The sequence below is a fragment of the Coregonus clupeaformis genome, chromosome 12 (assembly GCF_020615455.1).
Source record: "Coregonus clupeaformis isolate EN_2021a chromosome 12, ASM2061545v1, whole genome shotgun sequence".
Classification (NCBI taxonomy): Eukaryota; Metazoa; Chordata; class Actinopteri; order Salmoniformes; family Salmonidae; genus Coregonus; species Coregonus clupeaformis.
In genome coordinates this window covers 49,721,079-49,748,393 of record NC_059203.1, presented here as the reverse complement: position 1 = coordinate 49,748,393, position 27,315 = coordinate 49,721,079, and the positions used below count along the sequence as shown (strand labels likewise).

Sequence of the window (27,315 nt, the reverse complement as noted above, 5' to 3'; positions counted from 1 at the left end):
TGGAGGAGTGGGCCAAAATCCCTGCTGCAGTGTGTGCAAACCTGGTCAAGACCTACAGGAAACGTATGATCTCTGTAATTGCAAACAAAGGTTTCTGTACCAAATATTAAGTTCTGCTTTTCTGATGTATCAAATACTTATGTCATGCAATAAAATGCAAATTAATTACTTAAAAATCATACAATGTGATTTTCTGGATTTTTGTTTTAGATTCCGTCTCTCACAGTTGAAGTGTACCTATGATACAAATGACAGACCTCTACATGCTTTGTAAGTAGGAAAACCTGCAAAATCGGCAGTGTATCAAATACTTGTTCTCCCCACTGTATGTTTGAATGCTCAGTAATGTTCATATAATCTCAGACATAATTTACTGCAGTTTAAGACCATCCACTATATGCCAAATAACATGCACTCAGAAATGTCTTTCCTCTGCTAGAGGTGTAAAACACAAAAGGGGACATATTTGCATACAGCATGTTATGTTCTTGTGAAGGCTGGCTGAATTCTGGCAGAGTATGTCTTTTATCTTAGCATGTCTACAGATTCTCCCTTCTCCCTGTTTTTGTTTGCTTGTAAATGTTGACAATTGAGACTGTTATCAAACGAAGCGACAACACAGGTGTACCTGCAAGACAAAAAATTTAACCAATCAGTGGAGGCTGGTGGGAGGAGGTATAGGAGGACGGGCTCATTGTAATGGCTGGAATTGAATAACTGGAATGGTATCAAACACATCAAACATATGGAAACCACTTGTTTGACCCCGTTCTATTAATTCCATTCCAGCCATTACAATGAGCCCGTCCTCCTATAGCTCCTCCCACCAGCCTCCACTGGAACCAATGCATCAGTAATCATAACCATTATAGCCTAAAGTTAGGGAAAGTTCTAAAAGGAAAAGCTGAGTCATGTCTGATGTTCTTGAAAATATTATAGACACACTGCTGTGTTTCCTGATGTAATATTTTTTAAACGGTGGTGTATATGCGAAACACACATTTATTTTATCCATCATCTTAGCTAGCTAACACAATTCATATCAAAAGTGCGCATGACTGTGTTATCACATGTCCCTCACAAACTTACAGGCCCTCCACTCAGCATGACCTAAAGATATTGTCATGATTCATTATGGGAAATCAGCTGGTTAGGCTTCCTCTTGAATTTGAGTGCTACAGGATAGGTTTGAAAAGGAAGTGAAAATTAACAAGGCCCATATTTAGGAAGTTACAAACAGGTGGGACCTGATCCTTGATCAGCACTCCTACTCTAAGACGCTTTATGACTATCGGCCCAGGACATGAACTGGCACTCGGTGTATTTGATGACAAGGTTTATTCACCCTCTGAGTTCTCCCTGCTTTGCAAAGCTCTCTAAAGGCTGGCTCCCCTTTTGCACCCTTTCCCCTGGTTGAAAGAAAATAAGATCCAACAATGAGAGTCTTGTTCAGAAAGTTTAATATTAACATAGCTACATAGCTAGCTAGTTATGGACTTGCAAACATTAGTCATCTGTCCATTACTTGCTAATGTTATAATGTTAGGTGCGAGCAAGGCATATAGCTAGCTAGCTTATCGTCTTTCAGGTTGTTTACTTACATGTATGCACTACTAGCTAGCTAGCTGCTAGCTTCAACAAGCGCACACTTGTTTGATATGAAATTATGTAGCTATATTTACCATTTGGACCTTAACCACCCGCACAACTCACTTTACTTGACATTAGCTAGAATGTTTCCGTTAAAACCAGGGAATGTCGTGAACTCTTTGCCTGGTTGGCTTTTGAACAGCTCTGCCTCCATGACGACCTCCACAAGGGCTAGAATGTCCTCGGTCTGGCGAGCAGCATGATGGATGCCACTAGACTTTGACACCTCCAAGTCAGCATCTGCAGTGTCCATCAATTCCTTGAGGACACCAATAGACTTGCTAATCCTGTCTGCTCAGTCATGTTCGGACCCAGACCCTGAAAGATAAAGCCAAGGGTTCATCAGTAGTAGGCCTAACTGTCTCATAACATGTGATAGGCCTAATGATTAACATTGTGATTAACTACACATACTGACATGTATCTTGTATACTGTGACATACCGTGTTGGGAATTCCACATTTGTTGCTGTCCCTCTCGCACCATCTAACACCTCACACTACTGCCTATCCCACAACCCCATGTAGTAATCTAATCTGGCCACAACGCCCCTCCTGCTTATTCAGGTGTAGGGTAAATTTGCCCCTAGACGCTGATCTTGGGTAAATTTAACTTTTCTCCCATTAATGGTTAAGGTTAGCATTAGGGGAGGGGAAGCAGATTTTATAGCTGTACCTAGGGGAAACTTCCCCATGGAGTACCTGTGCAGGACAGTGGCTCCTTGGTTCTACTCCAAGTGGATATTTGTGATGGTTTGCATGGACACAAAACCACATCATTTACATATCTCCTCTGGCAATAAAGTTCCCTTTTATAAGAGCTGCTCTCCTCTACACTAATCTCCTGTACACACATTTCAAATGACAAAACCATCATAAATAATGAAATACACAACATTGGATTTGGACTGACAAGGTGTAATACAGTTGTATGCTACTTAAGTTGTATTGTTCTAGAATCATTGAGTAGATTCTAGCTGTAATATTTTTAAATGACTGTTGAAAAGCAGTAATAGTCCCTAATTGAGCAGATGCACTTTGCAATTTACCTCCTTCAGACTATGCTGTGTGGGCATCTCGGTAGATGGCCTTGACAACTTCGTCCGAGCTGGGTTTTGGGGATTGGGACACAACGTTTTTAGAGCCCTTGGGGGGTCTTTGAAGGTGTCGGCTCTCGGTCCCGTTTGTCAGCTGTTGAAGTTGTTGCTTCGACATTGGGACTTGTTTCCTTCTCTGCTTCTTGCCATCTTTTAAAAATGGCAAAATCCTCTACTACTCTACCAACCAAGTGAAAGCACTTCTAATCAATTCTAATCGATCGTCCTGGAACTTGAGGCAATGTTAATCCTAATTATATCAGTCGTTTGCTGCCTATGTTGGATCAAATACTTTCTTGGTGTTCGCTAAGGTTCCTTTTATGCGCACATTTTCGTGACAAAGATGGCAAGAATCGTGTACAGACATGCTAAGTAGTTACACGGACCTGCTTCCTTGACAACTGCTGCTAGTAGTAATGTTGTTTACATACATAGAACAGACGCATGTATATTTGTATATTTATTTGTTTGTTTGGATCCCCATTAGCTTTCTTCCTGGGGTCCACAAAAAGTAACAAAACACTGATACACCGATAGAGGACAGAGACACAAATGTAAATACAATTATATACAAATAATACAAATAATACAACAACAAAAAATTATAATAATACAAAAAATACAAATAAAAGAAAATGTGTGTTAGAGTGTGTCTGTGTGTGTCACGATCGTCGACTGATGAGACGGACCAAGGCGCAGCGTGATAAGCGTACATTCTTTATTAGTACACACACGAACCAAAACAACAAACGAAACGATACGTGAAGTCCTAGGTTATACACAAAACCTTACGAAACAAGATCCCACAAAATACTAGTGCCAAACAGGCTGCCTAAGTATGGTCCCCAATCAGAGACAACGAGCTACAGCTGTCTCTGATTGGGAACCACCCTGGCCAACATAGATATAAACGATCTAGAACAAAAGCATAGAAAATGTAACAGAAACTCCACACCCTGGCTCAACATTTAAGAGTCCCCCGAGCCAGGGCGTGACAGTACCCCCCCCAAAGGCGCGGACTGCGACCGCGCCACACCAACACAATGGGGTAGGGGCCGGGCGTGACCACCACTCTCTCTCTACCCCCCCGTAGCGCCCCTGGTCAGGTCTGGCCCCGCTGGCCGGAGCTGGACTGGACACCGGTGGAGCGGATTGCTCTGGCTCTGGTGTGGAGCAGCTGACCGGTGCCGGACCAGGCACCGGTGGAACAGGCACGGACCGTGCCGGACTGACGACGCGCACCACTGTCTTGGTGCGGGGAGCAGGAACGGGCCGGACCGGGCTGACGACGCGCACCACTGTCTTGGTGCGGGGAGCAGGAACGGGCCGGACCGGGCTGACGACGCGCACCATTGGCTTGGTGTGGGGAGCAGGAACAGGCCGGACCGGACCGGACTGGCGACGCGCACCACTGGCTTGGTGCGAGGGACAGGAACAGGCCGGACCGGGCTGACGACGCGCACCACAGGCTTGGTGCGAGGAGCAGGAACAGGCCGGACCGGGCTGGCGACGCGCACCACAGGCTTGGTGCGGGAGCAGGAACAGGCCGGACCGGGCTGGCGACGCGCACCACAGGCTTGGTGCGGGGAGCAGGAACAGGCCGGACCGGGCTGGCGACGCGCACCACAGGCTTGGTGCGGGGAGCAGGAACAGGCCAGACCGGGCTGGCGACGCGCACCACAGGCTTGGTGCGGGGAGCAGGCACAGGCCGGACCGGGCTGGCGACGCGCACCACAGGCTTGGTGCGAGGGACAGGAACAGGCCGGACCGGGCTGGCGACGCGCACCACAGGCTTGGTGCGGGGAGCAGGAACAGGCCGGACCGGGCTGGCGACGCGCACCACAGGCTTGGTGCGGGGAGCAGGAACAGGCCGGACCGGGCTGACGACGCGCACCACAGGCTTGGTGCGAGGGACAGGAACTCCACAGGACTGTGGAGACGGACTGGAGGTCTGGAGCAGAGAGCTGACACAACCCGTCCTGGCTGAATGCCTATTTCCACACAATCTGTGTGAGGCATCAGCACAGGACGTACAGGGCTGTGCACTCGTACTGGCACTACAGCACGTGGCACTGGCGCAGGATATCCGGAACCGAGGAGGGGTACTGGAGGCCACGAGCGTTGAGCCGGCACACTCCGTCCTGGATGCATGCCCACCTTAGCACGACCCGTTCGTGGTGCTAGCACAGGACGTACAGGACTGTGCCGGAACACTCGCGGCACAGTACGTGGCTCCGCATAACACGGAACCTGCCCAGTCTCACGCTGCCTAGCCTGAGTACGGGGAGTTGGCTCTGCTCTACCTCTAGGCTCTGCCAACCACCCTTCCAGCCCCCCAAACCTGGTGGCCTCCTCTCCTAGTCCGCCGATTCGTCCTGTAGCTGCCTCCAGCAGCCCCGTCGTCCACGCTGTGTGCCCCCCCCAAAAAATTACTTGGGGTTGCCTCTCGCGTGTCCGTCGTCGGCACGGTTGGCGCCGTTTCTCCTCTCCTGCCTGGGCATTTACTTTTGCCCATGGCCCTCTGCCCGCGAATATGTCCTCCCAAGACCACCATTCGCCCACCTGGGACATCGCCAACTTCTCCTCCTGGGAAAGCTGCTTGGTCCTCTGGTGGTGGGATCTTCTGTCACGATCGTCGACTGATGAGACGGAGCAAGGCGCAGCGTGATAAGCGTACATTCTTTATTAGTACACACACGAACCAAAACAACAAACGAAACGATACGTGAAGTCCTAGGTTATACACAAAACCTTACGGAACAAGATCCCACAAAATACTAGTGCCAAACAGGCTGCCTAAGTATGGTCCCCAATCAGAGACAACGAGCTACAGCTGTCTCTGATTGGGAACCACCCTGGCCAACATAGATATAAACGATCTAGAACAAAAGCATAGAAAATGTAACAGAAACTCCACACTCTGGCTCAACATTTAAGAGTCCCCCGAGCAAGAGCGTGACAGTGTGTGCGTGTGTTTGTGTTTGTGTGTGTCCCCTCACAGTCCCAACCGTTCCATGAGATGTTGTTTAATAAAAAACATTTTTTAAAGTAATTTCGCTGTTTGCTTGAGCAATTGGAGATTGAAGGGAGTTCCATGTGATCATGGCTCTGTATAATACTGTGCGTTGCCGTGAATTCATTTCGGACTTGGGGACTGTGAAGAGACCCCTGGTGGCATGTCTAGTGGGGTATGTATGGGTGTCTGAGCTAAATGTTATTTGATTATGCAGACAATCTGGAATTTTCATTACAGTAATACTTCTCATAAATACTAGAAGAGAAGCAGTTAGTCTCTAATCAACCCTCAACCAGAAATGACTGGCATGCATGTTGTTGATTTTAGTTCTGTATGTGCAGTTAAGGGCAAGGTGTGCTGCTCTGTTTTGAGCCAGCTGCAGCTTTGCTAGTCTTTCTTTGCTGCACTTGACCATATTACTGGACAGTAATGAAGATGGGACAAGACCAGATACTTTTTTTTTGTGTCAAAACACAGAACATATTTTTATAACAGACATACCCCTGCCCATCTTCACAACAACTTTGTCAATATGACTTGATCATGATAATTGGCCATCCAATGCTATACCTAGGAGTTTAGCTTCCTCAACTTGCTCAATGGTCACACCCTTTATACTCCAGCTGAGGTTTAGGTCTTAGAGAATGTACTGAAACGGCGCTCTGGTACTAAGTCATATGGTTCATTGGTCTGATTGGTTGATATCAATGACAAGACTGTATTCGTGCAGCGAACCATATATGGAAGCTCAGGAGATCAGGCCGATTTGCGAGGCTATTAATATCTAGCTGTGGTAGCATTGTGTTTTCATATTTCCTGTTTCTCAGGCCAGGAAAAGCAAAAATTTAAAGATGTTCTAAAAAACATGCCTCTGAAACAATGGTCTACAAACATTATGACACAGGATATCTAAAACTTTACTTAATTTTCAGCAACAATTAACATGTATTGTCAAGTGGCTATAATGTTTGCTCGGCAGGTGTATGAATGTTTGTAATATATATGTTTTTATGTATTTGTGCTTTCAGATCTCTACCAAAGGGTAAATTGAACACCCACCAAAGGGTAAATTGCAAGGGGGCGTAGCATTTTCATGAACTTTTTCATTGAGCAAGAAAACTTCCTCAAAAGCCTGCAGATCCAAGAAACCAAAAGTGCTGGTACATTCCCTGGAGGAGGAATTCACAATAAAGCATACTCAGTCATAGAGTAAACTTCCATTGGACAGCTGACATGATGTCTGGAGGAGAGGTGGTCTACACAGTGCTGGAGGTGCTGATCGCCATTGCCTGCTGCCTGGGGAATGTGCTGGTTATCTGGGCAGTGTGGTCAAGCAGTGCTCTGCGGCAGCCCACCTTCTGCTTTATCGTTTCTCTGGCTGTGGCTGACTTTCTCGTGGGTTCTGTGGCCATGCCGCTGGCTGTGCTGGTGGATGGACGGGTGCACTCCTCGTTCAATGTCTGTCTCTTCATTAGCTGTGTGGTCATCATGTTGACAGTGGCCTCCGTCTTGTCTCTGCTAGCCATTGCTGTGGACCGATACCTACGCGTCTTCATCCCTCTCAGGTGAGCTGTTATGATGACATTTCAGGATGTTTACAGTTGGAAATATTATTCTCCTAGCTGTGTCCCATGTGAACCACATTTTAAGACAGAAAGTCATGCATGGGTGGAATCAGATTCCTTGTTTTCTTTTGCAAAGCAATTCATTAAAACATCATAACTTTTCTGCTTCAACAGATACAAAAAGACGGTAACAGAGAGAAGATCTTGGGTGGTGGTAACAACATGTTGGTTTGTGGCTTTTATATTGAGCTTCCCTCCCATGTTTGGATGGAACAACCGTGAAACGTTGTCTCACTCAGAGAACTCAACCACCATCCTCTGCCATTTCCTGGCTGTGATCCCCATGTCATACATTGTTTACTTCAATTTCTTCCTCTGCACCCTCACCCCGTTAATTGTCATGGCTGTCCTGTACATCTGCATCTTCTGTACCATCTGGAGGAACTTGAGGGAGAAAGCGGGGCACGGGGCCCAGTCCCACACCTACTTCAGGAAGGAGAGGAGCCTGGCCCGATCCCTGGCTCTGGTCCTGGTGCTGTTCGCCTTCTGCTGGCTCCCCCTGCACATTATGAACTGTACTGCCTACTTTGGCAGCCCGTCAGACATACCCCACACAGCCTTCTATGTGGGCATCCTCCTTTCCCATGCAAATTCAGCTGTCAACCCAGTCGTCTATGCCTTCAAGATCCACAAGATCCAGGGAGCGTACCTGAGGATCTGGAGGAGGTTCTTTGTGTGTCGCGATGACAACCTGGGCTCTCAGAGCAATCATACCACTGAGAACAATATCAGCAGCAACCCTAACGTTGTGAGCAAGGGATAGTTAATGATGTGTTGAATGATAATCCCACATATTTATTCTCTGATACTTTGAAAAAGATAATCCCAGGGATGCAGATCAGATGAAGTGGTCTACATCATTAATATCATAATGAGCATTATCTTATCATCAAAACCATACTCACATTATATTTACATTCTTTACTAAAACTTTAGCTGACAAACTGGTTATTTTTATGTTTTTACTTCAGTTTTCATTGATTTTATCAATCACTATACAACTGACCACATGTTGGATTTGTCTTTTCTCCATGCTTTGAATGGCACAAGCTATGTCTGTCTGTGATAGATGGTGGCGTTACTACACTCCAGACTGCCCACACAATCCATGCTAAATTTTAGTCGCTTTTAAATCAGCCCTACAGACCTCCTGAAAGGTAGAAATACAAGAAAAGGATCAATAAATATGCGTGAGTTTGTCTGATTTGGAAACAGATAAAACCAAACAAACGGGCTGCTCCATACGTGTCGATAGGTAGCCTATATTGTTTGTCAGTGTGAGACAGAGGGGGACGTCGCTAGAGTGACATTTGTGGAAGTATTGCCACAGAAATTCAGCAATTTGTTGATTTTCTTAAACATTATATAACGTCATAATACATGTAAACAGTATATGACAAGTAATCCTTCATGTACTATCATGCACCCTCTGTTTGTAACAGACCGGCAGAAAATTAATGGCAGCGGACCGCGGTACGCTAGCAAAGTTCCCTTTTATGCCTTTCCCTAACCCTAACCCTTACCTTAACATCACAATATTATACTTAACCTTAAAGCTTAAACCTTAATGGTGAAACTGCCATGTCCGTTTGCGATATTATAACAACAAAAAGGTTACTTCAAACATTTATTTTTCCCTCTGACATAATTGCACGCGCGATAGAACGTCAGAGTATGTTTTCATCAACCAAACAAAAACAATAACACATTTGCTGGGGCAAACTGTGGCACTGTTTCCCCTCACGCAGATTTCAGCTTTAACCGTAGCCCTTTCCTGCAGTCAAATGATCTTGTGGCCTCATGGGTGGAATGTTATTCATATTTTTCATAATTTCATGATTAATAAAAAAACATTTATTTTGCTGTTGCCAAAAATCCAATGTTTCTATGTCAAACAGTTTTGTTATATTTCAGTCTTCTATGATGTATATAAAGTGTAATATTGGGATGCAAACTCAAAATTTAATACATTTCAACTCTATATCTGACATGGTGTCTTCTTTTTTAAGCCCATGACCATGTGTGTGAGGTGTATATCTTTGTTACAAAGTAGATTTGTTTAAGACAAACACTCTGTGTGAACCTGATTTAGCCCACTGCAGTAAAAAGTTAAAGGGGTAGTTCACCCAAATGACAAAATTATATATTGGTTTTCTTTACCCGGTAAGCATTCTATGTACAAGGAATGACAGCAGTGCATTTTTTTTAAAGTACAAAGTGTTTGTTAGGTGTTAAGCCTGTGTCAAAATATGCTTAAAATTATTAAAAGACAAAAAAGCTATTGTGATTGTGTTGAATTGGGTGTGGAAAATAAAGATAGACATGGTTTTAAAAAGGTAGTGGTAATATTTCATTTAGTACAGAAATCTGTAGGCAGCTTAACTTACCCTGTCCTGCGGCTCAATTTACCCTATACCTGGGGTAAGTTCTGCCAAGAGACCACTTTTTTTGGACAAGCTATGTTTTCAAAACTGTAATGTTTACATGAAATCTGATTATTACCAGGGATACACAACATCCTGAAATATACAGTATGTAGACAGGGCCTGACCTCCAGGGGATCCCCATTGATTTTGTTAGTCATTCTCACCCAGATATCATATTAACATGGCATAAGTAATTACAAAATAAAGAACATACAGTGGGGGAAAAAAGTATTTAGTCAGCCACCAATTGTGCAAGTTCTCCCACTTAAAAAGATGAGAGAGGCCTGTAATTTTCATCATAGGTACACGTCAACTATGACAGACAAAATGAGAAAATAAATTCCAGAAAATCACATTGTAGGATTTTTAATGAATTTATTTGCAAATTATGGTATTTGGTCAATAACAAAAGTTTCTCAATACTTTGTTATATACCCTTTGTTGGCAATGACACAGGTCAAACGCTTTTCTGTAAGTCTTCACAAGGTTTTCACACACTGTTGCTGGTATTTTGGCCCATTCCTCCATGCAGATCTCCTCTAGAGCAGTGATGTTTTGGGGCTGTCGCTGGGCAACACGGACTTTCAACTCCCTCCAAAGATTTTCTATGGGGTTGAGATCTGGAGACTGGCTAGGCCACTCCAGGACCTTGAAATGCTTCTTACGAAGCCACTCCTTCGTTGCCCGGGCGGTGTGTTTGGGATCATTGTCATGCTGAAAGACCCAGCCACATTTCATCTTCAATGCCCTTGCTGATGGAAGGAGGTTTTCACTCAAAATCTCACGATACATGGCCCCATTCATTCTTTCCTTTACACAGATCAGTCGTCCTGGTCCCTTTGCAGAAAAACAGCCCCAAAGCATGATGTTTCCACCCCCATGCTTCACAGTAGGTATGGTGTTCTTTGGATGCAACTCAGCATTCTTTGTCCTCCAAACACGACGAGTTGAGTTTTTACCAAAAAGTTATATTTTGGTTTCATCTGACCATATGACATTCTCCCAATCCTCTTCTGGATCATCCAAATGCACTCTAGCAAACTTCAGACGGGCCTGGACATGTACTGGCTTAAGCTGAGTCCCTGGTGGCGTAGTGTGATACTGATGGTAGGCTTTGTTACTTTGGTCCCAGCTCTCTGCAGGTCATTCACTAGGTCCGCCCGTGTGGTTCTGGGATCTTTGCTCACCGTTCTTGTGATCATTTTGACCCCACGGGGTGAGATCTTGCGTGGAGCCCCAGATCGAGGGAGATTATCAGTGGTCTTGTATGTCTTCCATTTCCTAATAATTGCTCCTACAGTTGATTTTTTCAAACGAAGCTGCTTACCTATTGGAGATTCAGTCTTCCCAGCCTGGTGCAGGTCTACAATTTTGTTTCTGGTGTCCTTTGACAGCTCTTTGGTCTTGGCCATAGTGGAGTTTGGAGTGTGACTGTTTGAGGTTGTGGACAGGTGTCTTTTATACTGATAACAAGTTCAAACAGGTGCCATTAATACAGGTAACGAGTGGAGGACAGAGGAGCCTCTTAAAGAAGAAGTTACAGATCTGTGAGAGCCAGAAATCTTGCTTGTTTGTAGGTGACCAAATACTTATTTTCCACCATTATTTTTTTTATTTTTTTTCTCAATTTGTCTGTCATAGTTGACGTGTACCTATGATGAAAATTACAGGCCTCTCTCATCTTTTTAAGTGGGAGAACTTGCACAATTGGTGGCTGACTAAATACTTTTTTCCCCCACTGTATGTAGAATTGCATAAAATGAGTTTTAAAACTGCAAATATGTCTCTCCTCCCCATGGCAGAATGGGTAGATATTTTGTTGTTGAGTAGAATGAGTAGAATTGCATAATGTTTTGAATAACATGTATATGTTTTCCATGGCACCAAAACAGGCTGAAATTTCAGCCGTTTTTTTCAAACAGCTCTTACACTAAAAGGGCATTATCATCATGTTCACCATTTCACTGTATTCTTCCAACCTCATAGTGTGGAAATATATATAAAACACAGGAAAATCCCGTTTTTGGCTGCACTGGGCCTTTAAAACTGCAACATCTTCTCTACGCCCCATGGCAAAATGTGTAGAATTGCAGGAAATGCAACTCACATTTTTCTCTCCACCGTCAAGAGGGGGCCCCCTGGCTGGTGTCTACAAGTGTTGGGATGAATGAGGCCTGGGACAGGAACTGTGTTGTCCCTGTCGGTCCCTAACCCCTCCATGGTCCCTCTTGTACTCCTTCACAGCCTCCACCCTAATCTTCTCCTTTGGGAGCAGTGCCTCGTAACACCGGGAGTAACCCACCAGGGGTAGGAACTTAAAGTCTCCATGACGACCACCCAGCAGGAAATGCACCCTGAGGAGAGGAGACCAGGAAGTTAGAGATAGGGGCGATTACTGGCCAAAATTATGTTGTGTCATATTCATATACCCAAAAGGCTAGAACCGGGCCTTAATATAGATATCTGTTAGAAAGAATACTATATTTCCCTTGACGGAGTGATGCTCAATGTAAAAAAGGCTCAACTTACCCCACTCTCCCTACTCTATTCTTCATAGCCCTCTCTAGATTTACCTGGCATAGCCGATACAGGCACAAAATCCTTCTAATGTCAGCTTGAGAGGTTATTAAACATATAATGAAGAGCTTTTGCCAATGTATTTCAGCACAGGTTTCCTTTACCATGTTGGCGTTATGGTAGCATTTTGCATGCTGAGAATGAAACTGAAAGTGAACAGGAGGAGGAGTAGGACAATGATGCAGGAAAGAAGAGTGTTTAAAAGGATAGTTCACCCAAATTACAAAATGACATTGGTTTCCTTACCCTGATAGCGGTGGACAAGGTAAGACAGCAATCTGAGCTTTTGGTATTGTTTACCTGGCCACTGTCTCCAAATGCTAAGTTGTTAGCATTTGTGTCCAAAAACCAATGCAAGTCAGTATCCCAGATATTAGCACTTTGTGGGGTGTTTTATGTCCAAATCATCCCAAAGTGTCTACGGGTTACTTTAAGAAAGTTACTTTAAGATGATTTGGACATAAAATGCAAATAATGCTATCTAACTCTATGGAATATTACCATCTCTGCAATACCATTATACCATTTTCAATGTAAAAGTCTTCAAGTATTGTATAAATAAAATACATACTTTAACACACTACTGATGCATTGTATAAATAACGTTTAAAAAGTTAAAAGTGATGTGTTGCTCTCTGTCAGTGAGATATGCTGCAAAGCTTTTCTTTATGTTGACTACAGAAACATAATATTTACATGTGGTTGAGTTTTGGTTTTCACACCTCCTTAGCCTATTTATTGCCAATTCAGCTGTCAACCCAGCCATCTATGCCTTCAATATCTGCAAGATCCAGGAAGCGTACCTGCAGATCTGGAGGAGGTTCTTTGTGTGTCAAGAGGACAATCTGGGCTCTCACAGCAACCAGACCCCTGAGAAGAATTTCAGCAGCAACACTAGTGCAGCCAGACATGACTGATGTTTTCAACATTGTGAATAAAAGACAGTTAGTTAGTGATATGTTAGTTAGTGATATGTAAAGATCTTTACTCTAGTGTAGTAAGAAGTGATAGTTCTAGGGTTTTAATGCCTGAGAAGCCGGTGTTTGGAGGATATATTGGCACAGGTGTTGTTAGCAAACCTTGCCAATATATCCCCCGAACACCGGCTTCGAGGGCATTATCACTTTTAAGCAACGGGTTACCAACATATTAAAATAATGATTGACATATTTTCATTAAAAACTTTATTTTTATGAATTTATTCATACTATTTCATCCTTCCACAAGATATAGTCCCGACACAAATCTAGGGTTGCTACCCAAGCTGGCTGGTCGTTCGTTCTATCGGTTCGGTTGCTAGAGACGCGACCCAGTCGTTCAGTCTTTTTGTTCTGTATCTATGGACGTGACCCAGTCGTTCGTTCTAAATGTTCCATTGCCATACTGGCTGGCAATGATCTTATCCCTTGCTTGCTAGCTAGTCAACTACGGCTAACTTACAGTCACGTCAAAAAGTGCAGCCAGAATAACAGCAAAGTAGCTGCATTTACATTTGTTGAAGCTGTTTTCTACTAGCATTTATTTGGATATATCCATAACAATGAGCTAATGAGGCGCGATTTTGCCTGGCATAGAAAATGTGCTCACTCGTTAGGACACTAAGAGGAGTTAGCCAACAACACACCTAACGCAATCACTTCAAACTGAAGCTGGAAAGACTGCAAACTAGCTGCACTTCGTTTCGTTTGACCTTTGTATATATCCATAAAAATTATGCATGCTGATTCATTATTTCGACTGGCTGAGAAACGCTGCCTGTCTCGTCCCGACACAATCATTACTATGGGACATCTGGAGATCGAATTTTAATATGGAAACAATGTTGCAAATGTCAGTGAGACAGACAGTAAGATTTATACAAATCTCAGCTGTTGAAAAATAAATGTTAGTCTAAATGAAATGTGAGATAGGGTCTAGATGCTTTTTATAGTGGAGATCAAGTTTATAAATTGCTTGGCTGGGCTGATGAGACAGTGGATTGTGCAGTCAGATGGAACAGAGTAAATAGGTGTTTTAACATCATAGATTTAGCCGGTGGTAACTTGTGGAATAGACACCGGCTGGAATGCAGTTTTAACCAATAAGCATTCAGGATTAGACCCACCTGTTGTATAACTGTTATAGGTCAGGGAGAGATGTCAAAGTATTTTATTTTTGCATTGTTCAATGGTTTTGGCATATCGCAGCAAATAGCATTTCTTGTGAATGAAGGAGAGAATGAAAAGCTTGTAAGTTTCATTTCAATGTTGCATTTCCTGTGTCTAAATGCCAGTTCCTCAAATGTACTGTATCACAGGGGTTTCCCAGAATTGGAAATAAGATGTACTACCTTACAGTTATCCAATAAATAAATACTTCTCTAATTACCTTTTTTATGATTACAGTTATTTTTAACACAACCACACTTCAACTTTTCACATAAGGTTGTGTTTAACGTTAAGAGTCTGTAGACCTCTACAAATAGCTCTCTGACATTCTTCGATATCATCATATATGTTCTGAGATTAAGAAATCCAATCTAAAGTAAAGTTTTTATTTCAAAATGGTTTGTAAAATACATACTATTACATTTGATGTATTATACAAATGTTGTAATGACAATATTGTGTCTTGATTAATATCTATTGGCTTGCAGCACATCCCTATATTCCCCTAGTCTTGTGTAAGCACACTAGATGGCAGTGGGATATGTTTTTTATTATTGCGATGTGGCATATTGCAATAGATGAACAAATGCATTGTGTTCCTGCCATAGTGATAAAATGGCTGGGTACTCTGTATCAGACCTCAACTGACCTTCCTGGCAGTTGTTTATATTTTCTTTAAAGAGAAGTAGCTACAGACTGTAACTGTTCAAGTCATTGTGATAATAGTACCATCGCTGTGCTAAATTTAGATGTAGTTGTCCCCCATGATGAAATCTGGCTTTTTAACTTTCCAATTTATAGACATTTGGGGAGTAAGGGGGTTGAAATCTTGTGACACAAGTGACACAGGGTTGACAAAGGGGCACTTTAGCAAGCCTTTATTCACATAACATATCTGATTATTGAATTCTCCATGTGGTCTATATTAAAAGGCACTACATTTAGTGTAACAGGCTTTAAAAATTAAATATTGGTGCACAATTTCTACTTAAAATATCAAAGGGACGCAAAAAGGCACTCTTTTTGTGGAACGACCCTAATACCCTCTCAGCAACTTTTGAATTGACTGGCAGTAAATGTATAAACCTATATCATGTATGGTTACTGACTACAAAATAAGGCTTATATCCCTATAACATGTATAGTTACTAACAAAACAATCTTCAGAATTGAAAGTAGGAGTAATCAGATGTCTTTAATGCCCTAAAAAGTCTGATTAAAAGACTAGATGCTAGTTTAATAGCTTTATTTAACCTGTATTAATTCATAACACCTTGAATAATGTTACCATAAAACAAGCCTAAAAGCACTTATTTAGGGCTTGATTTGGTTCCTGAGAACCAACCCTTATAGTTTAAGTTTTGTAACACATGCATTCTCTATTGAGTGCATTTCATATTCTTTCATTCATGAGTAGCTCTGAATCGTGAACCTCCGAGGTCTCTGGAGTCCTGCTGCTCCTTGGCCACCAAGTGGCGCTGGCGAGGCTATAAACACATTAGTGCTCCAGCAGTTGCTTTATCATAGTGAGATTGCATCCAATGCACTGAGGAATTCAGAGAGTAGCTTTCTGTGGAGTTCCTCATTGCTGCCGACAGTCATTGTGCCTCTCAAGGAAGGCAATAGACTGTATAGTTATCACCTGAATAGGATTAAATCCCTCCCACAAACTATACAACCTACTACCTCACCTCGCCAGGACACATTCACCTGAAAGACTGACGGATGAAGGGGGAATGTAATTAAAACACACTCAAACAGATACAGCGAGAGGCGACAACACAAACACACTCGCCCTAAAGTACACTTTCACTCAAACACAACAGGCCCCAATAACCCAAATAAAGCATTGGGTGGTCTAACAAAGGAAATGTTACCCATCCTCATTTTGTCCTTGAACAGTCTATGAATGGGTATAAATGGAGGTGATATGCTAATGGTGTAACTTCCCCAAAGAGCAGAGACAGGCTGCAGGCAGGTGTCCAGGCTGGGAAGATGGGTGGGACAGCCAGGGGAGAACGGTCAATCTTCAGGGGTATTGACGATCAGTCTGTCTCCTTAGGAAAGACAGTAGATTGTATAGTTATCTCAGAGGGAGGACATATACCCCACAACTATTCAATCTACTACCTCAGCCTCAAGGACAGGTGCTTAGTCTGGCGTCGACCCAGAGATGAGGTTAGGAGTTCTACTGGAGAACTGTGAGCGAAAGCTAAAAATTAAGAGAGAAAGAGAGTATTTGTATGGTTAGTGGTTGATCATTACTGTACATAAACACATGCACACACCCTTGCACATTTGCATTCGTACAAAAGCTCATACACATAGACGCACACACACTCAAACACACTACAGGACAGTACATTAAGCCAACTTGAATGAATCAGGCATTAACAGAAACCCTGCACATATCCAGATCATTCAAATGACATCCCTCACAATGGACTGAAGAGGAGGTGGTCTGGTAACAATTTTATAGGGAATTACCTCCAAGGAGCAATTTCCTCTCTGGTTCTGGCTCTGCTGTTTAATCCTGGGCCTGGTTAAAATTCGCCACCACAGATTGAAGCTGTGAAAGCTCAACTGCTTTGCTTTGTATGAATTGTGCTACTGAACTACATCAGTTCACAACATCCCGAGGAATCATCAGTTCGTATTATGGCAACGACAGGCGTGTCCGTGTCACTATGACAGTTATACGGACAGCAGGCATGTAATGTGATCGCAACGGAATCGCAAAAGGTAGCTTTTGCCAAAAGATTAACAAAATAAAGACGAAACAATGCAGGCGTTACAGAAAGTGTGCTAATTTGTGCACGCCTAAAGCGTAACTCACTGGCATCCAGAAAGGTTGGCATGCAATAAAGAAGAGCCGCGCCAGGAGTTAGTGCCCATTTTTTCTAGAAACTTGGGTCTTTCCAGCCCTACAACCCCACGGAAGCTTGCTGTTTAATTGCTTGCTTATTTAAACATGGCTTCCCCCGGTTGCCTCCCCCTAGCCTGCACAGAGCTGTGTGGATAGCCTGCAAGAAATGCAAAGGAAGGAAGGGGAAAGGATGAAAACAAAATGGCAGCGCTTCGGCCATTTTAGGGAGTTGCTTGGCACTCTTAAGTGACAACATCTGTGGGGCAGAAACCTGTGAAACTCTCTCACTGCTTCTTTTAATCCATCAGATTGGATCTCAGATGGAGTTTTCTGTTTGTTTTGTCTGGATAAAAGGCGGCACTGTTATGCCCATCTGAGTGGATAAGATCAATGACTTTTACCACTTTCCAGCTTCCATAATTTCAAAGAGATGAAGGTGAATGAAAACCGATAATATTCCATCGTTTTTATGCTGACATGGTATTTGGTAGTGAACTATAAAGATGTTTTTATATTATTTTTTAACCTAGTCTCAGTCCCCCTTAATACAATGTTTTTTTTTTATCAGTGTGAAAGCCATTTACAGTTCTTTGAAAAAGAGCTCAGTGTTAGCTGTGCCAACTAGAGTTTGAAGTACCAGCTGGGCAGTGCAGCCCATGCCTCCCAGGGCAATGCTTTGGCTGGGTGGGTTGGGCCGGCTCAGGCAGTGTTATGGTAGACGATGGTCAAACCATGCAGAGGCCCCACCGCTTTGCATAAATTAGCATGTAAACCATAGCCTCTGAAAGGCACCAGGGCAGTTCATTAACATTCTGAAATTCCTCTTTGGCCTAATTAGGGCAGACAGTGATTGAAATGTTTTGGCAGGCCACAAGGCTGTTTGTAGGAGTGTCAGGGCCTGCCGAGTGGGGCCGAATGAGAAGGCAGTGGGGCAGGGAGGGAGTGGAGGCCTTAATTGAGATGTTGAATTAATTAGACTCCGAATGGTATCAGCCTCCCTTGACTGGCCACTGTGCACAGATGTGACAGACTGAGGGGGACACTGATTTCTATTGACAAAAAAATAAGTTCAAGGCATCGATTGAAGGCTTAGAGCTGAATCGTAACTTGATTTATGAATGTCTTATAAAGTTTACATTAGTTTGAGTTACTTTGATCTTGAAGTTAAGATTCAGCTTTTTGAGAAAGAGAGATGAATTCAGGAACACTTTCTATGAAGTCCATATGCAGCATTATACATGTACACATAATGCAGTATGATAGAGTAATAATGCAGTATAAGCATAGTTATAGACACACATAAAGACTCATGTAGACTCATAGCTCCGTATACCAATATTAATTATGCATTATTAGTTTAATCATTGCCGGTCACTTTTTCCTCAAGGACCATATAGCATTCTAATGACCATCAGTGTGATGCATTTCAATTTTTTTTGCCAATGAGCATATTACTGCATCATAATCTTTGTTATGGTGTGTTATAGTATACTTATAAGCCACTATAAAGTCATCTTTGTTTGCTTTAGGTAAAGTGATGAAATGCCTACGGCAGACAGATATAATACACCATAAGTTGTTGCTATTCAATTATAAATTGCACAGCAAATTGGCCAGTGTTGATTTTTCAGTGTAACATTTCTAGTGTTGATTCAGGACCGAAATTAACTCTGAAATTAACACTCAGTGGTGTAAAATAACCCTAGTGTTGGTGTTAATAACCAGAGTTGCTGCACCAACTGCTGTTCACGAGGTGAGACAGCTAAAGCAGCTTCTGGACTGAGAGAGAGAAAAAGGTGCCGTACGAGATGAGACTATAAAAATCCTGAAAGATGACAGTCTTCCTCCAAGGGGAACTGTCCAAGAAGGAGGACTTCATCCGAGAGTTCACTCGTGTAAAAAAATAAGAATCACTTGAAGCCATTTAGGTTAGGAAAATGATGAAAAGTAGAAATGAAAATAAGACAAAGTACATACTTGAAAGCACATTTGAAAACATGCATTTTGGATATTTGTACAGGATATTGTGCTTGCCTATTTCTCTGGCTTGACCCCATCAAAGTATTTCTTTTGAATGTGCAGATGTGAAGCAGTTCAAAGTGGATATTTCAGATCACTCAGCTGATGATTCAGATGTTCATGACACCTCTGCCCTTTCTGAATCTTCAATGGATTCAACTCCCAAGAGAGGCCCAGTGAAACAGAATAGATCTGCTCCGAAACACTCACATACACACACAGATTGGAAGGAACCCACACTCAAAGATTTAAGTGACAAATAAGTGAGATTTGAATGAATAGCACAACATCATTGATAACAAAAACACATTAATTCAAACTTGTGTTAGTGGACTGTCTGTTATTCCTGAATGTGTATTTAACCACATTTAATGTGCCTCTTCCCTCAGTGAAAAACACAAGAAGCATCATTGCCAGGTACAAGTTGGCTCTTCAAGGCTTCAAGCAGGGAAACTCTATGAGGCCCGCCTTTGAGACTGTTGGACTGGACCGGACCACAATTGGCCATACAGCTCCAGTTGCCGAGCTGCATCTGGCAGCGCCAGACATTCATAGCCCATAACCATGTGTGTGAGGTGTATACTTTTGTTTCAAAGTAGATTTGTTTAAGACTACCAAGAAACACTGACCCTGATTTAGCCCACTGCAGTAGAAGCTTTTAAGGGTTTAGGCCCCTAGAAAGAGAGGGTGGAGAAGCTGTCCTCTTTTGTGGAGAGATGCCGCTCTGCCATGACCACGGATGATGAAAATAAGATATCACAAATGAAAATAGGTAGAGAGCTGTTGTTGTTGTGCTGGTCCTAAGTAAGAAGTTACTCTGCTAGATGTTGCTGCTCTTCTTTGTTGTAAAATTGTGGTCCTCTGTTGCTCAGTTGGTAGAGCATGGTGCTAACCATGCTAAGGTTGTGGGTTTGATTCCCGCTGGGACCAGCAATTCTGAAGCTCTATGTTGCTGTACATTATACGTGATTAAGATTACACCTATAATGCATTAGGAGTATTGGTATACGGAGCTATGAGTCTACATGAGTCCTTATGTGTGTCTGTAACTATGCTTATACTGCATTATTACTCTATCATAGTGCATTATGAGTACGTATAATGCTGTATAATGCATATGGAGCTTCATAGAAAGTGATACCGTTTAGGTAATATCCAGACTGTATACAATTATTTAGATGTCTTAATAAAGTCAAATAAGAAATGCATTTTGATATGCATTTGCAGTTGGATTTTGTTGGAGTAACTCCAAAGGTCTTCATTAATGATTATCTGGTTGCTTATGAATAATAAACAAAACAGCCCGTTAACCTGAAATAAGATGGTTGTCAATTTCAAAACATTTAATGGTAAAATAATAACACATTAGTAACGCTTGATCAAAAATAAGGTTGCAATAATAATAATAATATGCCATTTAGCAGACGCTTTTATCCAAAGCGACTTACAGTCATGCGTGCATACATTTTTGTGTATGGGTGGTCCCGGGGATCGAACCCACTACCTTGGCGTTACAAGCGCCGTGCTCTACCAGCTGAGCTACAGAGGACCACATAATCACTTGTATGGTTTAGTACCAAGAAGCTATACTACCTTTCGACACCATTGTTTCTATATGAAACTCATCATCCTGCTTGAAGTGCTTGTAGGCAGTGACTAGTCACTCAACAGTGCTTCATGACAATGATGGGCCTCATAGGTCTGTGAGAGATTTTTTGTCATGCCTGAAGATTCGATGCATGACAACAAGGGATGGAAGTAACTGAGAATCCAGAATATGTTCAATGATTGAGTGTATTTGGATTAGTGTATTAACTGTATCACTGTATGAGTCCTAAATATATAAACACAGATCTGCAGGCTTGGTAGATATATAGTAAAACACATATTTGTACACATAATATATAGCCTACCAAAACAGACACATTCAAACTTGGAAAAGACAGACAATACTCACAAAAACTAAATGTTCATGTCGGCTAAAACCTGTATCCTTATTATCACGTGTTCAAATCCCAGACTGCTCACTCACTGACTATATTGCACAAAAGAAAATGGCGAGAGGAGCTATGTTCCTATTCCACTTTCCCTGAGAAAGACATCATCAGAATGCATCCCCTTATAGAAAGAAGCTCTTCTCGTCTTCGTGAGACGAGTAAAACAGCCGTCACGAAAAAAAAAACTTGGTTAGAATGTTCCATACTGTGTAATAGCTGGATAACGAATCGCTCGCAATTCATATTTTGCCACGAGCGCAATACGAAAAACATATATCATGAGTTGGTGCTGGTCCATAGCGAAACACTGGGCACGACCTAGAGGGTAGAGACTGGGGAAGAATCTTGTACGCTCCTCTCTTCAATATCCGGTGCCAAGAAATGGGCATTGTCTGTGTGCCAAGCTGAATCTCAATGAACCAAAAAGCGGGCGATGTAGTGGAGGGAGCATGGCAATGCTTGCCACTGAGGGGGAGGGGAATATTGGCACCGAAGCAATGGGAGTCTACCATGGGAGTTTGTGGGAGTCTATATGTGACAATACAGTAGCTACTATGGCATTGCTTACAATTGGACCGGACTTACACCATCGCAACAACAGCTAGATACAGTACTCACGTTTTCAATTCGGAGAAATGTCCAGATAGAGGTCTAATGCATTAGTCAGAGTGTTTGATCCTGTCTGTGTGTGTGTGTGTGCTACTCCATTTGTTGAAGATGATCATCTCACTATATGTGACACATCCTGTATATTTTCCCTCTTGTTGCGTTTGCCAGGATACAATTAGAAATGTTTTGATCGCATGTCACTTCAGTATGGTAATTATTGAAAAGGAAGTGTCTATTATCAGGTCGAGCTCGCCCATTTGCAAGCAACTGCCCATTTTAATATTTAATATTAATATTTAGAACAATACGCTATTTAGTGGCTGTGTCAATAAATATCCAATCATTTATGAACAATGCTTTCAAGCCAGAAATCACTGGTGAAAAAACATTTGCTTTTCACATATATTCAAAATAGATTTAGCAGAGATCAGTTGATCAAATCACCAGTAGACAAATAGTATATCCCAGTGTTGATCTGACAAAACCGCTTTCATAAAATCAATCTGCATTTTTAAGTTAGTGTACTGTTGGGAGTCAATCAGCATTTGCTTCCAATCTTAACTATAATATATAAATAATATAATATATATGGCATTAACTATGTATGTACAATGAAAAAAGATTACCATAGTGTTCTGTACTGTACCCTGGACCAGGTGTGCTCCTTCTTCCCCTAGCCAAGTAGTCCAAGTTCACTGTCTTCCTCATGTTCATGTTCCAACCCTCCAGTCTACCCTTTCTGCTAATACCAGACTCAGGCTCCACATGTTTTTTTTTCTCAAAGTTCAATTTCCTATTGAGCCTACTATAGGAGTGTTGTAAAGTCCTCCACTATAGATATAGGCATACTATATGTTTAACATATGGGCTAAAGCAAGTTAACTTTTCTGTATTACAGTAGCCTACTTCTGTTCCCTATATTGACTGAGAGAGAAACGATTCATAATGTAAATCGGCTCGACCGGAGGAGAACGCCCTGGTTGCAAAAATAGCGGGCCCCAAACAGGAAGTATGTCTAGCGTTGACCTTGTTTGACTCCATCATGTGGTCTCTGGAGGCCTCAATGTAGCATAGCCATCCCTCTGTTTGTGATAACATGCAGCACCTAACTGCACTCAAACATGAGACAGGCCTAGATGACTGTTTAATATTTAATAGCTGCATGTTTCACTTTGTTCAATATTCATCCCCATAGTTACAAAGAAAACAAATAATTGTATTTTATACAGGCCCATATCACTTATGCATATTGATACCAAATTTGACAATTACGGTCTTCTACTGAATTCAAATTTACAAGCTGTTAGTACAACATCAAGTTTGTTCTTTTTCAGAATCATGTTACATTGTCTACTATTTCCAAAGAACAATAAAATATGTTCACCGAAATCTAAAACTTTCCCCTCTATTTTGTAGAAGTTGGATACATCAAAGAGTTAAACGAAACATTCAATATTGTTATTTTTTTCCTTCTCAGTGGCCTTCAAGTGTTATCAAATTGGATTGTTTGAGTATGCTTATAGTTCCTGATAAAGGCAAACAGACTTTGTTCCTGGTAACCAGCACGTCCGTGTAACCGGGGGGAGGAGACACACAAATAGCAGGGGATATGAATGGCCTGGCTTCCAAAAAAACATATCATCAAGTAACATGACAAGTTCATCTGAGGAAAACAGAACGAACGGGGGGAGGAGGAAATCAGCTCATTTTCTGTCTCTTCCGCACCTTCCCTACCCCCACCCTTTTAATTTTTTTCTCTATTACTGTAGCTTAAGCTTTCTGTATGCCATGCTCTCTTTCACACGCACACAAACACACTCGCACACTAAGCAGATAATAGACTGTAGGTAATATACAAAAACTAGAGAAACATTTTGTAGGTACAGTAGGCCTTGGCTACTTGAGCCATTGAATGCTGTGCATTGTAGTAGGCCTACGTGTACTGGCAAAATGTCAAGACTTTTGACGCTCCTTTACTGAAAGTAGAGTTACTGTAAATAATTACGAGCCACTTCAACATAAATCCACACTTGGTTTTTAATTTTAATTTAATTCTGCAGGATTAAAAAACGACATGCCAACAATAACAACTTAAACCTAAATTGTAAGTGCAGAAATGCTGAAAAAGCATTCAAACATGCTCCATCTGATATTGAGACCCTACAATCGTACAATACAAGATCCTTCATGCATAGAACAATGCTTGCATCAGAATGATCTGGTTCATACTGGTTTCTGCACAGGTCTGTAGAAAACAGCAGTAATTTGACTGTTAGTTACCAAATTAGTACACAGCAATTGTTCCAACATTTCTTATTAGCTCATTTAACGTTATCATGTAGTTTGACATCTCTGTTTCACCTTTTAACACATCCGTAGTGAGAGCCGTTGTGAAACAAAGCATCCGGGGCTTTCTAACTAGTTACCTTTTTAGATTATGTGACTGTATTATGACTTGAACTGTCATAATAATTAATGCAAAAACCACTGAGGCGAGATCAGGGTCTCCATGTTGAAAAGAAATCAAATCACCCAAAACATCAGCATATAACTGTTTTGTGTGCGGAGATACTGTAAATATGTTACGGACACATTGTAAGAGACTTTGAATGCTGGAATATAATCTAAGAACAAAATTGTACATATTCATATTGTGGCTGCTAATACTAGAGTCAAATGAATTTTACAAAAAGAAAAAAAAAATGTTGAGTTCACTATGTTCACTAGAGCTGCTCTTTTTTTTCTGGAAGTCCTCATCTTTTGGTCATACCTATTGTATATTCCAGTGTTTCCTACACTACGGACAATGTAGGAGACTGGTTGCCGATATTTCACTATGTTTTAAACCTTACGGAATTGAATCCTGCGAGAAAGATAAAACGTAGTGTAAATATGCAGAAGTAATTTTGTTTCAAAATATTTCCCTTTTAAACCTACGAGAGGTGCCGTTTTGTTTCTTTTTAGGGCTTTGGGGATAGGATTTATGGCATAGTAGTGTGATTAAGCTCTCTTTGCCTCATAATGATGCATTAAATGTTTTTGTTCACACCAAAAAAGCAACTTCAAAGGCCAGACCCAGCCATGAGACCACTAAGAGGCCTATTTCTTTTTCCTTTGGTGTCTGTTATATCTAAAACTTCCTACACAAACAAAGCTGTCCATCGCATTCGATATAAAATAATGCATCTTGTCCTGGGAACTGTCTCATGCTCTATTGTACCCTGAAGTGAATAGCTATCACTATATCAACCTTTACTGGCTTTACAAAATGTACAATATGCTCATGGTTGAACTAATTCTCTGTACTACTTCATACGAAAATCAGCTTCATTTCTACCATACAGTAATGGCGAAGATTTCGACATTGAGGCGGGTGCGAGGCAGACACGTGTACAGGAGGAAGATGATGGTGAAAAATAGGAAAAGTGCAAAGGATAAAATATAAAAGATAAGAGTAAAGGAGAGATTGATCAAAAATGAGAAGTCACAGGGCCCTGGCATAGAAGCAGTATCAAAAATGGAAATACCTGGAAGTAGATTTTGTAAAGGACAGTGCAGGGATCTCCGCAGAGATGACCCGAAGGGAACAGGCCATGGTGGTGGTGAAAAAAGGGCGGGGAAGAAAGGAGAGGAGAGCGCATTTCCACGTCCCTCTCTTTCGTCTGCAAGACGAGGGAAAGGCTGAGCAGCGTGCTGGTGAGCAACCCCACTCTAACAAGGGCTGGGGCTTGAGAGCAGTCTCGGCCGTGCCCTCCTCTCTCCCTGCCCACTTTGGCCCAGCTGCCAAGAGGCAGAAACAGGGAGAGGAAGAGAGGAAGAAAGAAGGAGAGAAAGAGAGAGAGAGAGAAAGCATGAGGTCACAACAGCCTGCTCGAACAGATTACTTTCGAAAAAGACACATCTTATTTTGGGTTCGAACCGCAAGTAGTTCGATAGCGGAAATTGAACTCTTAAACATTGAAATCCTCTCTAAAAGAATGGCTGTAAGGAACAACATAACAAAGTCACCCCACATGACCCTTAAACCCAGAGACTGACAGTCTATCATCATAAAGTAATCTCACAGTAACACACTGAGGCAGAGAGAGCAGGAAACAACACACGAGCGCAGAGAGAGGTATCAGAATGAAATACTTACATCGGTTCTTGTACCTCTGGCAAAAAGTGTTGACAGACTTATGACATCAAAACAACTCAATGCCGTAGATTTCTGATGCATTTGGAGGGGAAAGAAAGTACGAGTGAAAGACTTCTCTCAGAGCGTGCAGTGAAACCTTTTGTCAGCAGTTGGCATCAGTCCCAGGTAGTACATGCCTCACGGTTCCCATTTTCAGTAGTCATTACAGACGTCTTTAGCTGTTCTGCACCTGCCTGTGTTTTTGTTTTGATTTGAACCGTTTTCACGCTTTCAGATAAGATGGTAAAATTGCCTGGTTGCAATCTGGTAGATCATTGAGATGAAAGAAAATAAGGAAACCTACCTAAGAGTAGAAAAGTTTCCTTTTTGTCAATGTTACAGAGGAGCGTTTCTGTATGTGTACATTAAATGTGGTTTGCAGGATTAATACCCCAGCAACAAGCTGTGCTGTGGAAAAGCAAAACTGAGGGTGAGGAAAGGGTCAACTTCTGGGAACAGACGGCAGTAGTAAGATAAACCGAATGACAGTGTTCCGCAGGACTCAGTGCCAAGATAAGTTAAAGTCACCAAAATAATCCAGTGTCACTGTGCCAAAAAGTATATTTCACCCCCCTCCTCCTCTGTCTGTCCACCAGAGAGAGAGAGAGACATAGACACATATGTCACATAGACAAGTGCTGCAGTCAAGAACTGTCATCATCTTCTTCTTTTCGCAGGCATTATCCCGGACAGCTCTCTGTGACGTCATCGGCTCTTTTGTTATTTTCTAATTTATTTCTGTCCTTCAATGTACCTTGCATCTCAACCCTCATACACATTCCTCCCAAAAATATTTCTGTTTCCTTATATAAATTCCCCTTTTAATAAACATTAACAATTATCTAGAAATAAATAAGGTTGCCAATATTTCAGGAACGAGCGCAGAGAGAAACTGGAGAATAGAGGAGCTGTGCATGCAAATTCCCTTTACAAATATTTCTCTATGTCTCTCTCTTCCTGCTCGCAAGCAGTGAGCTTGTAAAAAGTTTCAGCTGCAACAGCTTGAGCCAGCCTCCATTGGCAGCGGTTCAAAAGAGTGCTGCCTGTTTCTAAAGCTCTGTGCTGGGGACACGTCTCTGTAAGGCAGCTCGAACTGGCTCTCTGCTCTCT

The 27,315-nt window shown here is 42.1% G+C and overlaps 1 protein-coding gene and 1 long non-coding RNA gene across 2 annotated transcripts; one reads left to right on the top strand and one right to left on the bottom strand.

Annotated features, from left to right (window-relative positions):
• Positions 1–1,443: 1,443 nt before the first annotated feature.
• On the bottom strand, positions 1,444–26,296 carry LOC121578362. The gene is made up of 4 exons (XR_006002763.2): positions 26,167–26,296; positions 25,556–25,808; positions 11,921–12,167; positions 1,444–1,968 (listed from the first exon to the last, which is right to left on the bottom strand). It is a non-coding gene; the product is annotated as an uncharacterized LOC121578362 (long non-coding RNA).
• LOC121578361 (adenosine receptor A1) lies at positions 6,175–9,214 on the top strand. The gene is made up of 2 exons (XM_041892703.2): positions 6,175–7,327; positions 7,502–9,214. The coding sequence occupies exons 1-2, from the start codon at positions 6,996–6,998 to the stop codon at positions 8,148–8,150; spliced, it is 981 nt and encodes a 326-aa protein (XP_041748637.1). The 5' UTR covers positions 6,175–6,995; the 3' UTR covers positions 8,151–9,214.
• Positions 26,297–27,315: the final 1,019 nt, after the last annotated feature.

Coding starts and splice junctions, on each gene's coding strand:
- LOC121578361 (XM_041892703.2), top strand. CDS start 6,996: ATGATGTCTGGAGGAGAGGTGGTCTACACAGTGCTGGAGGTGCTGATC. Junction 7,328..7,501: donor CGCGTCTTCATCCCTCTCAG/GTGAGCTGTTAT, acceptor CTGCTTCAACAG/ATACAAAAAGACGGTAACAG.